Raw genomic sequence first — 16,052 nt, forward strand, 5'->3', positions numbered from 1 at the left:
GAACCGTACTTAATAACAACAATAATAATAATGGAGACCTCACTGGCTTGGTGATGCAATCCTGATCTTTGGATGTGCAATTCCTTCTGCTGGGAGAAAGTGAAACTGAGAGCGTGAGAAAAACAAAGGTATCCATGGAGAAAAAAGTAAATCTGCGATATGGCAGGATAAGAGAAGGCGTGTTCTGTCCAATGGGTGCAGGAATTGTCATATCCCCATGCAGCACATATCACTCACACCAGGATTGAATTCACAGTGGGCCACACCCAGGAGAAATCTGCTTCCAACCTTCATATTAGTTTTCAGCTTGTGCTCTGTGCATTGAGTGTGTGAAGGAATTCATCTTAGTGATGGCTCATCAGTCCCCTAAACATGCTGGATCCAACATGCTATTTCAATAGCATCTCTTAAATTAAAAGGATATTTACCAAGCTCTGCTCTAGAGGCCTCAAGAAAGTATCCCTAAAATACACTTAGATAAGTATAAATCAGAATCAGAATACTTTATTGATCCCTGGGAGAAATTATTTTTGTTACAGTGCTCCATTATAAACCAACATAAACCAACATTAAGACAAGACAGACAATACGCTAACTAAGAATAGTACAATATATACATATATATACATACATAAGTCACTCATAAATAAATAGCTGGAAAAGAAACATGTGTAGTTGTAGCAGTAACCAGTGTGTTAAGTGGATGCGTTGTACAGGGAGATGGCCACAGGCAGGAATGATTTCCTGTGTCGTTCAGTGGTGCTTTTCGGTAATCTCAGTCTCTCACTGACCGTGCTCCTGTGACTGACCAGCATGTCATGGAGTGGGTGGGAGGTGTTATCCAACATTGTCTTTATCTTGGACAGCATCCGCCTCTCCGACACCAGCTTGAGGGAGTCCAGCTCCATCCCCACAACATTGCTGGCCTTACGGATTAGTTTATTAAGTCTGTTGGCATCTGCGACCCTCAGCCTGCTCCCCCAGCATGCAACAGCATAGAGGATCGCACTGGCCACAACAGACTCATAGAAAATCCTCAGCATTTTCTGGCAGATGTTGAAGGACCTCAGTCGCCTCAAAAAATAGAGACGACTCTGGCCCTTCCTGTAAAGTGCTGTGGTGTTTTTAGCCCAGTCCAGTTTATTGTCAATGTGTACTCCAAGGTATTTATAGTCCTCCACAATGTCAACACTGACCCCCTGGATTGAAACAGGGGTCAAGTGTTTCCTGGTCTTCCTGAAGTCCACGATCAGTTCCTTGGTCTTTGCCACGTTGAGCTGCAGAAGCTTTTAAGGTTAAGTAAGCTTATGATTGCAGACGCTTTAAACGCCAGTGAAAATAATGCACTTTGGATTTAATGCACTGCAAGGGAAGATGAAAGTTAGTGAAAAAGTAAATAGATGCACCTAAATGAACTCAGGCTGTTTTGAAAAAGCTCTGTTGATTTTTTTCTCTTAACTAGAAGTTTAGTAAACTTGCACATCTATTACTTTGCTAAAATTAGACTTAATTAGGTAATTAAGAGAGAAAAAAGCTAATTAAGAAACATTTATGGCTGTGTTTACAGGGATAAAGCAAGAAAGGTAGAATCATACCTTCTTTATGTGCCATTTGCAGTTAATTCAGAATAAACTAGAAAAAGTAGTCATCATATGAGTAGATGGATGTTTATGAATCGTACTACTGAAAGTAAATCACTAAATTGGTTCAGAAGCACACTGATAATTATCAGTTACTAGTTTTATGTAGCTATTGTTAAAAATTCTGTGCAAGAATTCCACAACTAAAATGTTGTTTTCAGGTAAGTGTTATCTGCACATCCATTTATTTCTACTTATCCAAATCAGGATCATGTAGGGGTGCTACATGATCGCCATTCGATGTAACCCCATGCATATCTTTGGATTGTGGGAAGAAGCCAGAGTACTCAGATAGAACCCACACAAGCACAGAGAGAACATGCAAACTGCACACAGAAAGGCCTTATTGCTGTGGCAAAGAGGTGCTAACCACCACTCCACAATGCCACCCAATCTAGTGTACTTATAGGCGAAATACTTCGTTCTTATTTCATTCTGGTAGTACTGAACCATCTTCTCATTTTCAGTCTTGAAAAAATAAACTTTACCTGCAGAAAGAATATTACTAATAGTAGCATGTGCACAGTATCCAAACAATCCAAGAGAACTTACACGATAAATCACAGATAACATGAGAAAACTGCACTCCTGCTGCAAAATCTTCCTGGACTTGGTAGGAAAATTGACAGGCATGTTTGGTTTCATGACAAAAAAGTATCGTCCTACATCGTGAACAGAAGAAGTCCAAGGACTATGTACCTGACACAAGAAGCCAGGGAAGAAATATTGTATTGAGATTGTTCCCTGTGTGTCCAGCTATGGATAAATGATTTGTTAAGCAGGTTATTTATTCCTCTTTTACTGCAGGTAGCTGTTACAGGTCTGCATTTAATGATTTAGCCTGTTGTTGCGGTGTAAATCAGCGTTCACTGGCTCTGCAGGCTGACATGCGATTCCCAGACATTCTGTCTCACTCACACTTTCGTCTGTAATTCTTTCATACACTCCGTCTTTCATTCTTTATTTTAGATTCTCTCTACCCTGTTCTTAATGTTGTTCCAGGTGTTCCACATGTACTCTCTCACAACTGAAAAATAAATATCTCTCAGGAGATGTTTCCTGCACCACGTTATGTCTTCTCTGTGCTTTTATTGCCTTCAATGTTCGCCGTACTTCTCTCCCCCACTTCCTCCCACATACATGTTTTCGAGTCCTGACTCACTCCTTTTCCTCCTGATGTCTTTCAGGCTGTTCCTGAAAAGCCACAGTGGGACTGCAGGCAGACAGAGCAGTCTAGTAATCCACGGAGCAGACTTCAGTACCAAGGACATGGACAATGACAACTGCATGTGCAAATGCGCCCTCATGCTAACTGGTGGTAAGTGCATTCACGCAGTGGTTGTAACATTGTAGTTACACATGTAGTCAAGCGCAGGAAGAAGAGCGATCAGATAATCAAATCGCTAATGTCTCAAAAATGCTGCTAGTTTAAACATATTCATTTGAAGTCACCTGGAAAATATGAGTCCGGTCTTTGCTCCGCGTGTGTCTCGGCTCATTTTTGGGCCCTCCTGGGAGAAATGACTGACTCTTTAATTGCTGAATGGGTCTGCGATGTTTGTGTACAGCTCGGTCCTGGTCAGTTTGGGCACACACTATCAAAGCTGTTTGTTTTTTCATAACCAAAATTGTTTGGCTTCCCTAAGGGTTTGTTTAAAACTCTTGTGTTATCATTTTGGGTTTCTTGCTCCGTCGGACTTTGTTCTTCGTAATGTTGTCACATTCCCCATCTCACCAGATTGCTTTGTAAATGTCAACGTTACCACGACCGCAATTTCAACAATTACAAAAAGACCCCAAAGGATAACGTAGAAGAGGTAGAAGTATCGCTTTTCTTACGCAGTGCTCAGGACACAATGCACTTTTACGAGGGCGTGATGCAGAACTATAACTATTCCATAACCACAACCTTCACTGCACAGTCATAAGCTCGGGTCACTGTGATCACAAACCTCCTCGTTCTGCAAATGTGGCCAATTAAAGATCTATCTGTACCTATTAGTCTATATTCTGCATCCACTCCCACATGTGTAACACTGAGGTTGGAAACAAGCACAATATAAAAATCCCTGGGCGCGGCACCAAGTGTCAGAGAGATTTAAAACGTCTCTGCTTCTCATGCTGTGTAAGTGGAGCCCGCTGACCCTTGATGTCACCTCGTAGAAGCTCTGTTGCTGTGGATTCCTGACCTGGTACCAATCAAGGATTTTCTAAATGCAAATTTAAGATCAGAATTACCTCTTAGGTCATTCTAAATGCAGTGGATTACAGGGAACTTGGAATTGATCAATGATCAACACCCTACTCTGCTTGATTCATGGCCCGCCTGTGGCCAGCCGCAAATGAGAAGCATGACAATATGTAGCCTGATTCGAGGCTGAGCTGAACCCAGCGCTGAGTTAGTGGTACTGTATGCGGTATATCATTTGATTTACTCCCTGCATTTATAAGAACAAGTCTGACATTAAATGACGTCAGTACCTTGAATATACAAGGGGAAAATATGTCTCTGTTACCTTTATGAGGACAACCACAGCGTGCCGTGCTAAGAATACAGAGGAGGATACAGTACGGACACACATAATATATATATTTACCCAGCTCCAGAGCGTACAGTAGGGATGACGCTCAGACATCGGGAGTAAGGAGGACATCTTTCATCATGAGAACAAACTGCAGTGCTTGAGAGTTTTTCAAAGGAAAACATCCTCAAATATTTTACAAGTTCGTAAAAAGCTGTGGGCTGGAAACCGGGAGGCCACTAATCATTAATCCCAAAGGATCGAGATGTGCACACTAAATGTTTATGTGTATGGCAGCGGTTGTGTGGTCTGCAGTATATCAGCAAGTACTGTAAAAGATGGCAAGTGGTCCACATTTGCTTTATGGGAGGAAAGAATGCAATTTCAATAAAATAAAGCAGACTCAACAGAACGCGTTGCAAAAAAACAGGTTTTTCAGTTTAAAGACTAATTTTGTCTCAGTTGTTATTTTTATAGTACGTTTAGTCCTGATATATTAGGTGTAAAAAAATTAAAAACACTGGCTTTTTCATTTCGATCTGTGTCTCTGTGTGTGTGTGTGTGTGTGTGTGTGTGTGTGTGTGTGTGTGTGTGTGTGTGTGTGTGTGTGTGTGTGTTTAAGTCTTTCTTGGTCTTCACAGCTCTGTTTTGTTCTCCACCAAGTGCTGGGTTGAAAATATCTCTCTCCTACTTGCTAAATGCTCACATTCATTGCTGAAGGACAAGCTGTTTTCTAGCTCTTGTTTGGTGCAGTGCAGGTTCTCTACATGGGGATTTTGGACATGCATTGTTAGAATTACTGAGATGCTTGATGAGTTTCCTGCCACTTTAAGCAACCCCTTTCCTTAATTATACTTTTTATTCTCGAGCTCAGAAAATAGCCGGCTTTAACCTTCTCTTCACTGAATTTCTTGTGGGAAGTGAAATTGCACCACCACAAGTGCAATTTCACTTCCCCACTGGCACTTGCACCTGAAATGATACGCAGCAGTGGAAATATAAAGAGGAGTGCACTGGTTTCCATGCCAGGTTAGCCATTTGTCCTAGGATGAAGCAGCAATCAATGTGAAACTTATATCTGTGTGATGTGTGCCAGCAACAAGGGCAAAACTCTGCTCCTGATTACTGACAGGTCTCAGTGAAATGTCATGCTGTTGTGCGCTGTGGTATTCAGGACCGCCAGAAGGGAGAAGTGCCATTTGTCACCATGTGACTGACACATTCCGTTCCTCCATCTATATCTGACTGTGTTCCCGTGTGTGTTCAGTGATTCAGATATAAGAACTGATCAGTGGCAGATAGGATGACATAAACCAGAAATTCATGAATTCCTGTTTTTCAAAATCGCAAAATTAAATAGATGTGAAACACACAGAAACAAGCAAGAAGTGAATTATTAAGAGCGCAGACTCTGTGGATGAAAGTATAACATAAACAGCATTTTATATCATCATCAAATAAGATAGAAAGGTACAGCTTTTCCCTTAATTCACAAAGGATCACAGGGGCAGGTAGCTCCTGTAGCATGTTTGATTTGTGCCCTTCGTGACATAAGCCCGAAGGAATTTGTGTCTTCTCCCAGGATCAAACCAGGAGATATTATACTTGTGAAACAAATGTCTAAAAGTAAGAGCAGAAACTGTCTGAATAACAATATTGCAAGCTTCACTGATAGGCTTTAAATAAATAAAAAAGACCTCTTACCCAGATTTGTTTTAAAGATAAAGTTTTTAAGATGCTTTTAATGTTATTTCCAATTTGTTTTTGAAAAAGTAGAAGGAGTTTAAAGATGTGCTTGTAGTAACTCTCCGCCCACTGCACAGGTGACACGGAGAATTAATAATCAATTAATATTGAGTTCTGTATTCACTCCTTGGTGAAGAGAGGCCAGGGCTATAAGGGTCTAACTGTGTTATTCCTGCATAGAAAATAAGTTAGAGCCGTGGAAGTGAGAGGAAAGTAAAGCATGATTTGCAGTTTCCAAATCTTTAACAGGCAAAATTTGATTTTCATTTCCCACCAGCAGGATGCTCGTGCTAGTGCATTTTCACAAAACAGCTCACGTTCTGGCAGATTTGAGAACGTTACATATCATTAGTTTTGAAAGTGATTCCATTGTCATTTTTATTGGCAGAAAATCACGGGATTCAAAATCCGTGGGCTGTGTCAACAAATCATTGTTTTGTTTTTTATTTCTTTGTGTTTTTGCTGTAGCTGTCCCAGCAACCACTGACACCGGCTGTTCCAACATTAGGCACATCCATTTTGCAGTGTTCTGCTGGTACTAACTTCTTGGCACAGACACCAGTCTCTTTCGGGTGGAAATCACCAGCGCTGTCACAGTGGAAAATATCACGTATCATTCAAATAAATGAGTTAAAAGGTGGACATTAAATATATGATTAAAGATTAAAAGTACTTCTGAAAGATTACTAATAGGATTCAGGCTACCAAAGATGTAGAAGTTCCTCGGCAGACATTTGCCAGTTGGTCCACAGTTTTAGCCTTTAAGAAGAAATGGAAAGCTATTCCCATGTACTTGAGAAACTGGATAAAACTATAAAAGAGGCCCTCTTAAAAACTCAACATGCCTGAGTTTGGTGCCTGAGTTTTGGCCCCTTCTTCATCTAACCGATATAGTTCAGAGAAATTATAAAATGTGTCACCTTGTGGGTGGAATAAAAGTTTCCCATGCCTCTCACTGCTCTGATGTCCCACTGAAGCACATACATGCACTGCTTTAAATAGAAGAAGGTCCCAAAAGTGTTCAGCAACAGGTACTGGCATGCTGATGAACCCACTGACAGCAACACATTCAGCAGATAGCAGGAAACGGTGTCTGAACTTATGCCAAGCCTTTGCGGGTGAGGCCATGGGAACCTTTCAACCTTCACAAAGCACAAAGCCTGCGGTTGAAGTAACTTTATAACTACAGCAACAATACAGGAATAATTCTCTGGTCTGTATTATATGTTAATAATACGTATATGTTTTTGTCTTTTTCCCAGGTTGGTGGTTTGATGCCTGTGGCCCTTCAAACCTTAATGGTATGTACTTTAACCAAGGACAACACATAGGGAAGCTGAACGGTATCAAGTGGCACTACTTTAAGGGCCCCAGTTACTCACTTCGAGCAACAACCATGATGATCCGCCCACTGGACTTCTCCTAGTCTTTTGAACTTGTGAACTCAACTTCCACACATTAGAGGGACATTTCCTATTTCCTACTCTCGTCTCATCTCATTTTCGCTGGACAGGGGAGTCACCCAGTGAATCTTTTCTTCAGCCTGCGCCGCTGTTGCTTCGTAACCTTTCCCGACACTGAGCTGAAAAAGCCGGCGCGAGGAGGAGGAGCGCAGATCAAGGCGCGACGCACCAGAACTGATTTTCTGTTCCCAAGCGATTTCACAAGTTTGATGTTACAAATGAGGAAGACGTTGTAAATGTGTGAGCTTGTAGGGAATATTCACACAAAATGTCGCACTTCAATTTATTTTCCTGGACCTGTGTTGCAATAATGTCAAGGACTTGAACGTTTTTTGTTTGTTTGAATAGAAAGCAGCTACCACAGAGCTGCACAGACTCTAAAACTGCAGGACAGCATTGTGACTTTTTTTGTAACTTGTAATTAAAATGTTGCTAACAGAACACAGGCCATCAGTATCACGGTTGTGTTACATATTGTGTTTTTAGTATTATTTTTTGTTATCCTAACTGTACTCATGAAACTATCTTTCGTACAGTGTATACTGAATTCCTGTCTGCATTATGGATACTGTAAGAACTTTTAAGATGACCTTGAAATTCCAGTGGTGATATACAGTTGGTAAGAATTAGGAAGGTCGCTTGCAGTTATTCGCTGGCAATTATGCACTTGTTTTTGACAGAGTGTGATTATTTTTAGAGTTCACCGTGTGAGGTTATTATTGGATTAGATTCTGGACTGAGATGTATTTGCCTTGTGTTTTTGGCCGAGAAGCAACTAACACATGCCAAAGTTCACGATATGAGTGATCACCTTACCTTTGCTGACTGTAAAAAAACAAGACAAATATCATTCAAGGACATTAATCCCAATGCATATGCGACTCTGAGGGAAAAACATTCACATTTGCACACTTGCTACAAGTTATTCTTACAGATTTACACTATATATACTGTACATAGCATTCAGTATATAATACCACAAAGCAATTCGTTCATATTCACAAAGGTGTAAATGCTTATATTAAGCTAGCGTCTCGAGCGAGTTGAGGTGAAAGGGGTTGTTTTTTTTTGTCCAATAGCTTTCATCGAATTCCGACCTCTAAACTTTCGACAAAGAGCAGATCATTAGGGCGAGTTACATCCAAAATATTTTCCACAGACATCAACATGACACAGCCACAGAATCCAGCCAGTTTCTGTTTCTCATCAATTCGGCTTAAGAGAAAAAGAAGGAGTCTGGGTTGGATATGAAGCATGAAATTAATGATTCCACCAACTGATCCGTGTGAACATGTATTTCATAACTTCCAGCTTATAAAAACAGAATCTACTGTGGTGTATTTACTAAAGGTACACACGGCGAGAAGATGAAGTGTATCTGGAACTTGTAAAATGACAATTGACATGTTTATTAGCATACTAAAATTGTAGAATTTAATGGGTGTGCATGTAAAGCAGCATTCCTGCTTTTTTCTTTTCTTTCTTTTTTTTGCAGTTTTCACTCTGCCAGAGGTACAGTGGTGTTTTTTTTTTTGAAGCTGAGCATAAAACATAGAAGTTAAAATAATAACCCTGGAAAAAATGTGCCTTTGATAACTTTGCTTTTACCTCGTTAACTTCTAGATTTGCTGATTTATTTAAACATCTTTTGTAACATGTGGTCAGTGTTGTGTTGCTAAGATTAAATAAAAGCGCATGTGATGCACTAATGTTTTCAATGTGCGTTTAGGCTGGACTTTGTCATCCAAAAATGATGTGATGATAGACAAAGGTTTAAACAAGGGGCTTCAGAATTTAGCCCTCATTACATCTCCCTTTTATTTCTCCTTTGCTTCAACAAGCCTCCTTTTACGATAAGATCTTTTACAGGAGTGTAAATCTTCATATACAAATGCTGTACTGTAAGCCGGGCAAAGTGAATGTGTTGGTGCAGAAAGACACGAGATAAATCACGTAGATAAACAGACGTGCTTTCATCTTCCTTTTTTTTTTGAAGAACCCAACCAGATGCTGCAGAGATTAAAACTCTCTCCCTGTCCACACAGTGGAGTGGCATTGTGCTGAGTGGTGGCTCGCTTTGCTTGCTCACTAGTATTAATGACAGATTGCTAAAAGTGTCAAACGAAGCTGTCATGACTTGTAGTGTCTCTTCATAGTTGACATTCCTGGGCCTACTCAGAATAAACAAATTACTGCAGCCTGTGGACCACAGACTGTCCTTCAGCGCCTTCGCTGACCCAACACCCTCACTGGAATGTGTTCTTTAGAGGCAGTGGAGTGTGAAGAGGGTCCACAAAAACCTGGCAAACACCTTTGTGGTCCTAAGCGTTGTCCTTTGTTGGTGTGAAGACAGGAGGTACTAAAGACTGGGAAGTTTTGTCTCCAGTGATGGCTTAGGGATGTTGAGCAAAGTGGTGTTCCTCTTGTAATCTCCATATACGCACGTACACACACGCCACCAGTTTCTTACACTGACAGACAGATTACCGCGCTGAAAATGGATCCTTTCCTGTTAAGTCAGAAAAAGCTAAGGGTCAACGAGGACTCCCAGAAGGAGGTGAGGACAGACGGCACTGGAGCACAACCAAATCAGATATAACACAATACAGTGCCTGCAGTATGAACAGTCATACCGCAGGCCTTTGAAACCCCCTGAAGAGACCACCTGCTCAACTAAAACAAATACAAGTAATGAGGATTCAGAGAGAAGAAAAGTGAATCTGAAAACATAAGTGTAGCTGCCATCTGTTAATTCAATTATATCGGATTTCATTTTCATATTTCTTAAGAAAGATTATTGTAAGTGGATGGGCTGGAGCATATCTGAGCTAACATAGGGCGAAAGGCAGGGTCGACAGTCGATCAAAGGGCTAACACCGAGACACACACAACCGCTCACACTCACATTTACATCTGTGGCTAGAATATCACTACCAATTGCAGCAGCATGCCATCTTTCCAACATGACAGCCAACTGTTGCAGCATGGGTAGCAAAGCCAGCTCCAGAGGTGGCGGAAAACACTCAGGCCTGTCATGATGCACCTGGAACCACACAGTAAGGCTTTGAAATGGACACGATTTAAAAAGTACAAAATATTAGTATCATAATTCCTAAAGTGTTGACAAGCAGTAAAGTAAAGCATTTAATAGTGGCCCAGGCTAAAGAGGAAACAAAGGATGAATAGGCTGAATGCCAGGTATTAGCAAAAAAGTGTGACCTTTAACCTCCTAGGACCTGGCGTCCACATGTGTGGACATCACATTTTGAGTTGTTGTCACAGCCCTAGCGGGGCCACCTCCTGAGTTTGCCCTTGGGTGGGTGTGTCCTGCTGTCTCTCCTGTCTTACGTGTCACCTTTTTTCTGTACAGCTGACTCTCATCAGCAATTAGAAGTATTTAAGGCCAGAGAAAGGTGAACTCTAGTGCCAGAGAGCCATGTTAGTGGTTGCAGCTAGTGAGCTGTGTTTTGTGACTGTTGGCTCCTACTCGGTGGAGAGGAGTGTGTTTGGTAACTAATCCTTTTTTACTTGCTTTTCAGTTCACTGACCAACGCTTGAGTTTTGTTTCTTTAAATGGTGATAGGGGCTTGTCTGTCTCTTTGAGTTTGGTTATTAATAGAAGCAGTAATAAAACTCTTTAATTTAACCATTTTGCCTCCCTGTCTCCTTTTTTCAACCTCATCCCTGGACCTTTTTAGGGGAACATAACAGTTGTCTAGACCAAAATACTAAATTTTGCTCTACAAGGGCCTGCTACCCTTCTATCGAAATTTAAAACAAACGTCCTGATATGTGGATCTCATTTTTCTCAGAAACAAAAATCAGGTAATTCTTTGTTTTATTATTATTATTATTGTTATATTATTATTATTGAAGAATGTGCTGAAGAAGAAGCAGTTGTATTTTTGTAGCTATGTCCATTATTGCAACTGTAAACTAAATGAATGGTGTCAGCGAAATAAATTTGTTGTATCAAAAGCAGATGTTTATCACTGGAATTGTTTTTGTGCAAAATGTAGCTGTCTGTGGAACAAGCAACAAAACACACTCGTCTCCAGACTGAAGAGGCCGTAATGAGACTTGGTTGAATCCAAAATTTAACAAAGTTTGTCACATGAATGTATGTTGAGTCTGCCCTTGGACTAAGAGCAGAAAAAAGCATACGTCTTTGTAGATTTGCATTTAGTGGAGACCACAAATCAGCCTGCTATAAAGCATATAGAACTGTAAGTACTCAGTGGAGTCTTAACCCTAAATTGGTAACTACATCCTAAAGTTCTGCTAAAAAAAATCACTGCTCATGGCAGGACCTCCTGTCCACTGGAATCTCAGTTGCTCTTCTAAAAAGGCAGTGACTATAATAAAGCCATGACAGCTACCAGAAGTACATTCGTGACTCTTTGAGAATCTGTGTGTGCATGTGTAGTGTTGCAGCTCTAAAGCCATCTGTTTGTTCATCAGTGGCATTTGGTGCGTTGAATGTGTTTATCTTGGAACCAGTGGTCAGTGGGCCTTTGTGTTGCAGTTGCTGCCCCTGAAAAGGAAAAAATTCCTACATTTCCACAAACAAACGTCTGGTTCATTTGTGGGGAACCTGAAATACCTTGAAGTGATGTAGGAAAAAGCAACAACATCATTAGTGGGCATATCTTGTTTATATGTTGCACTGTTGCATGATCATTTTTAATTTTATATATATAGCATTGTATAATACATGTATTGTAATGACAATAAAAATACATTCTATTCAATGTCCTTTTGTTCTACATGTGAAAAAATAATACAAAAGGTCTCCAAACATCACTTATTTAGCATTTACTATTTATCTTGCTCATAGTGGTCATCTACGGTCGTAACCAGTGTTGGTCAAGTTACTTGAAATCAGCAATTACTAATTACTGATTACTTATCCATGAAAGTAATCCCGTTATTTTAGTGATTACTTATTTTCAAAAGTAATTAGTTGCTTTATTAGTTAGTTACTTTTTAAAAAGGTAAAACACAACCTGAATACGTATTAAAGCAATGGACCTTTCATCCCAGTTCTATTTTTTCTGCATAACCTATCATATAAAATTGGATCATATGAAATAGTCTCTTTTTAAAACTTGTTTTACTAATTTTAATCTTTTAACTTTATGCACATGGCATCAAGCAAAAATTTAATATGCTACAGTCTTTGGCTGGAAGAAATTGGTTTAACATTTAAACCTATTTTTTTGCATCCAGCATATAAAATAAAATCATTTTTTGTGTTTACACTCGCTCTTTCAGATAGATGCAAGTAAAACACAAAGACTCAGTGGCACAGAGTTGCTCTTACGCCTATTTTAAAATAACTTCCCATCGCTGGTTGTAACTCTGCAAAGTAAATATTTGCATCAAGATGCCAAAAACATGCAACTGGAGGTGTTGCATATACTAGTATTGTTACTATAACAACTGTAATACTTCACTATTGAAAAAATAATTGAAGATTATTTCTGCAAAGACGAGTGAGACAAAGTACTTTTAGTTATTGCAAACACTTGATTGCAGTTCTTGCCGTCGAATGTGGTGCAAAAAAAGAAAAAAATGGCCAGGTAGGTTTGGATAGCTTTTTTCCCTTAACTAATGAAATCATCATTTTTAAGATCTGCATTTAATATCAACTCGAGTTATCTTCGTCGAATATAAAAATGTGTTTGATCTGAAACATTTAAGTAAGACAAATATGCATTTGCAGGAAAACAGAATGCAAGCTATAAGCTGAGCAGCAGGTTAATACAGCAGCAGCGGCTACACTTCTTGGCTTGTGCCTACACATGACAGACGACGCTCTAAAAACAGATTGTTTATATACTGTCGATGATTCTCACACAGTCATATTTTAGAGTTTAGATTCAGTACATAACCAGCCTTGTTGCACATATTAGACCCGAGGCGTAAATATCCATTTAGGGTCTGGTTTGGAAGCTCGTGATGCAAGCAAAGCCACATCAGGTTGTTAAGCCACGTGTGTAGATTAAATTTGAGTACGTCTTCATCTGGCAGACAAAGCATTGTGAACTCAAAAACCTCGCTGAAAGGTTTAGAGAAAAACACCCACCTTTATCAAGCGCTTATCTCAGCAGGAATAATGCAGTGTTTGATTTACATTCCATAAAAAGTGTTGTGACAACCAAACTAAAGTTTCAAATTACAAACCCAGTATTTTTGGATGCAGGCTAAAACTAAAATCCATGTGTTAGATTTGCGACCAAGAAAAGGCTCCTTCCATCATTTTTAGGGTAGAAGTGTATTTAGTGTTTAGCCACATGTTATTTTATCTTTTTATTCCTATGACAACTTTTTTCTGAGGTTTAAATGGATCTCATACACCTTCAGTCATGAGGAGGAAGCTCCAAGACTAGCAACAATAGACAGAATCAACTGCCAGTAAAGCAAGCCATTTAAAAAGATGCAACAGCACAAAGCATGATATTGAAACAGCCTTGGTGTAGTCACCTCTCGAATTCATCAGATTGAATGAGGTCTGATATTCCTCATATTTGAGGTATGTAACTCAAATCATTCCCTTTCTCACTCTGGTACTCTGTAGCTTATCAAACGGAATGATACTTTATTCAGTTTTTTTTCAGTTAAAATGTTACATGTCGGAGTTTGTCCAAATGTACATTAACAATTCTCTGATGTCTCAAGACCACAAAAGACCAATTTTTATCTGGTATCGTCATGATTTACTTTTTCAGATTGTCGATTATAAAGCAGTTTGAATTGTATATGCTGGTCTTGAGCGAAAAGTCCTGCAGTTTAACAAAATAAATGGAGACGAATAGAAAAGTAAACGTATGTTGAGGTGCGGGACTCTCTCATGCAGAAAAACTCAAAAAGAGCCTGACGTGATTGATGGTCTGTGGGAGTAAGAATGACAGTTATTGTACACAGAGGGTGTGAAGCAAAGAAAGGCTGCAGGCAACGGAAGGGACCATTCAAACTGATAATAACACCAAGGCTTTGTACTTGCGTGGTTACTGAAGGGCTTGAAAGCTTTCAGCTGTAAATGTTGATTTGTTCACCAATTTAAGCAAAGGACAAATTATCCAAATGGATTTAGATGATTGTTAAACATCCTGAAGTTATGGGAACATAGTATATACTTTTTGCTTAATTACGCTGGAAAATCTGCAAAAAAGCACGGGTAGTTGGTTTGCATGTCAGGAAGTAGTGGCTAAAGAATATGAGGGCCGTATTTTAGTCGTTTTAATTTGGAACTCACTTTCCATAAAAGATGATGTAACAAGTGAGAAGTGTGTGGTCAATTATTGCTCCAGAGGCTGCTGCGGTTAGAAGTAATGAAGTGTGAGAGCTGAGTGACGCTATGCCAGCCAAAAGCAACATGTTTTTGTAAGATATCTGGTAACGAGAGCATGACACAAAACAAACAGCATGTGTTTTACTAACATATTCAATGCGTCTAAAATGCAGAGGCGCAGGCGTGCAAATGATCAAGAATACTTTGAAAAGCAGCCTGATTTGTCCTAATCTTCAATAAACCTTTTATCACAATCTGCACTTGGCAAGTCTGCGTCTTTATGTCAGAACACTTTGATATGTTCCTTGTTTGCGAGCCACAAATTTAACACAGAATTGCTGTTAGCAGCTGTGACAAAAGCCAGCATGTGCATCAAAGTGGCGTACGTGCAAGAGACAAAACGGGAATGTAAAAGAATAAAATGCCAAAACAGATAGTTGAGAATAATACAAGTTACATTAATTAGTGTAAATACTTTAATAAAAAATTAGATTAAGATATTAAAAGGTGTCATTTTTAAAACACAGGGATATACTTTTCAGAAAACTACTTTCAATCTCAGTAGAGAAGGCCAGGGCACCCAGAGGGAAAAAAATAAACCACTGGTGGATTTGAACCCAGCTCCATCTTGCTGTGAAGCAATGACACAATGGTGCAGCAATGCCAATTACCACTAAAGTACCTGTCTTTTATCATTTTTCTTATTCATTATGATATTTAATGAGAGAAAGTTCTTTATCTGGGTAAAATAAATCTTTGTTTTTGTGAAGTGCATTATATAAAGTGGTCTGATTTTTTTATAGCAACGGAAAATCATCATTTTTCTGCAGGGAACATGTAGATTATGCATATAAATCTTTGCTGGTTTTATACTATAAATGCCCAACTCTGCAAACACAAGACAAAAGAGAAGCTGCACACTGTGGTCACCAAAATAACTGCGACTGTGTGTAATACACTTGTAACTTGGGTTCTTTGAAAATGGCAACAGCATCTGTGACTACTTGCAGTCAACTGCTGTCTTCAAAGCATCAACATGTCAATAAAATAGCTAAAACAAAGTTAATCTCCAAGAAATCTGCTATTAGTTTGTGACTGAGTAAGATCAATTTGGCAATTTCGTGCAATCTGTTGATAACACAGCGATCAGCCATAAATCATTTTGCAAACCTTTGCCAATCTTTCTGAGAGTGACTGCAGTCAGAGGAAAATAGGTTGCCTTTCACTAGGCAACCTGTGTGATCGCCCAGAGGTTGAAGGTGTTGCACGCACAAACTGTGGGCAACCATTTGGTTGCAGCACCAACTGCTTGTGATTGTTCTCCAACAGCAAAGACATTCAGTGCAATCACTGGGCAGCCAGTGTTTTTCCTAGAGGTTCACTGTTG

The 16,052-nt window shown here is 39.5% G+C and overlaps 1 protein-coding gene across 1 annotated transcript in view; it reads left to right on the top strand.

Annotated features, from left to right (window-relative positions):
• The window catches only part of angpt1 (angiopoietin 1), a 59,167-nt gene extending 50,078 nt beyond the window's left edge, over positions 1-9,089 (top strand). The window contains exons 8-9 of the mRNA XM_080296398.1: positions 2,828-2,958; positions 7,171-9,089. Coding sequence (XP_080152524.1) covers positions 2,828-2,958; positions 7,171-7,334 — 295 coding nt within the window. The 3' untranslated portion in view covers positions 7,335-9,089. The remainder of the gene's footprint in view (positions 1-2,827; positions 2,959-7,170) is intronic.
• Positions 9,090-16,052: the final 6,963 nt, after the last annotated feature.

This window comes from Astatotilapia calliptera, chromosome 22 (genome assembly GCF_964374335.1).
Source record: "Astatotilapia calliptera chromosome 22, fAstCal68.1, whole genome shotgun sequence".
NCBI lineage: Eukaryota > Metazoa > Chordata > Actinopteri > Cichliformes > Cichlidae > Astatotilapia > Astatotilapia calliptera.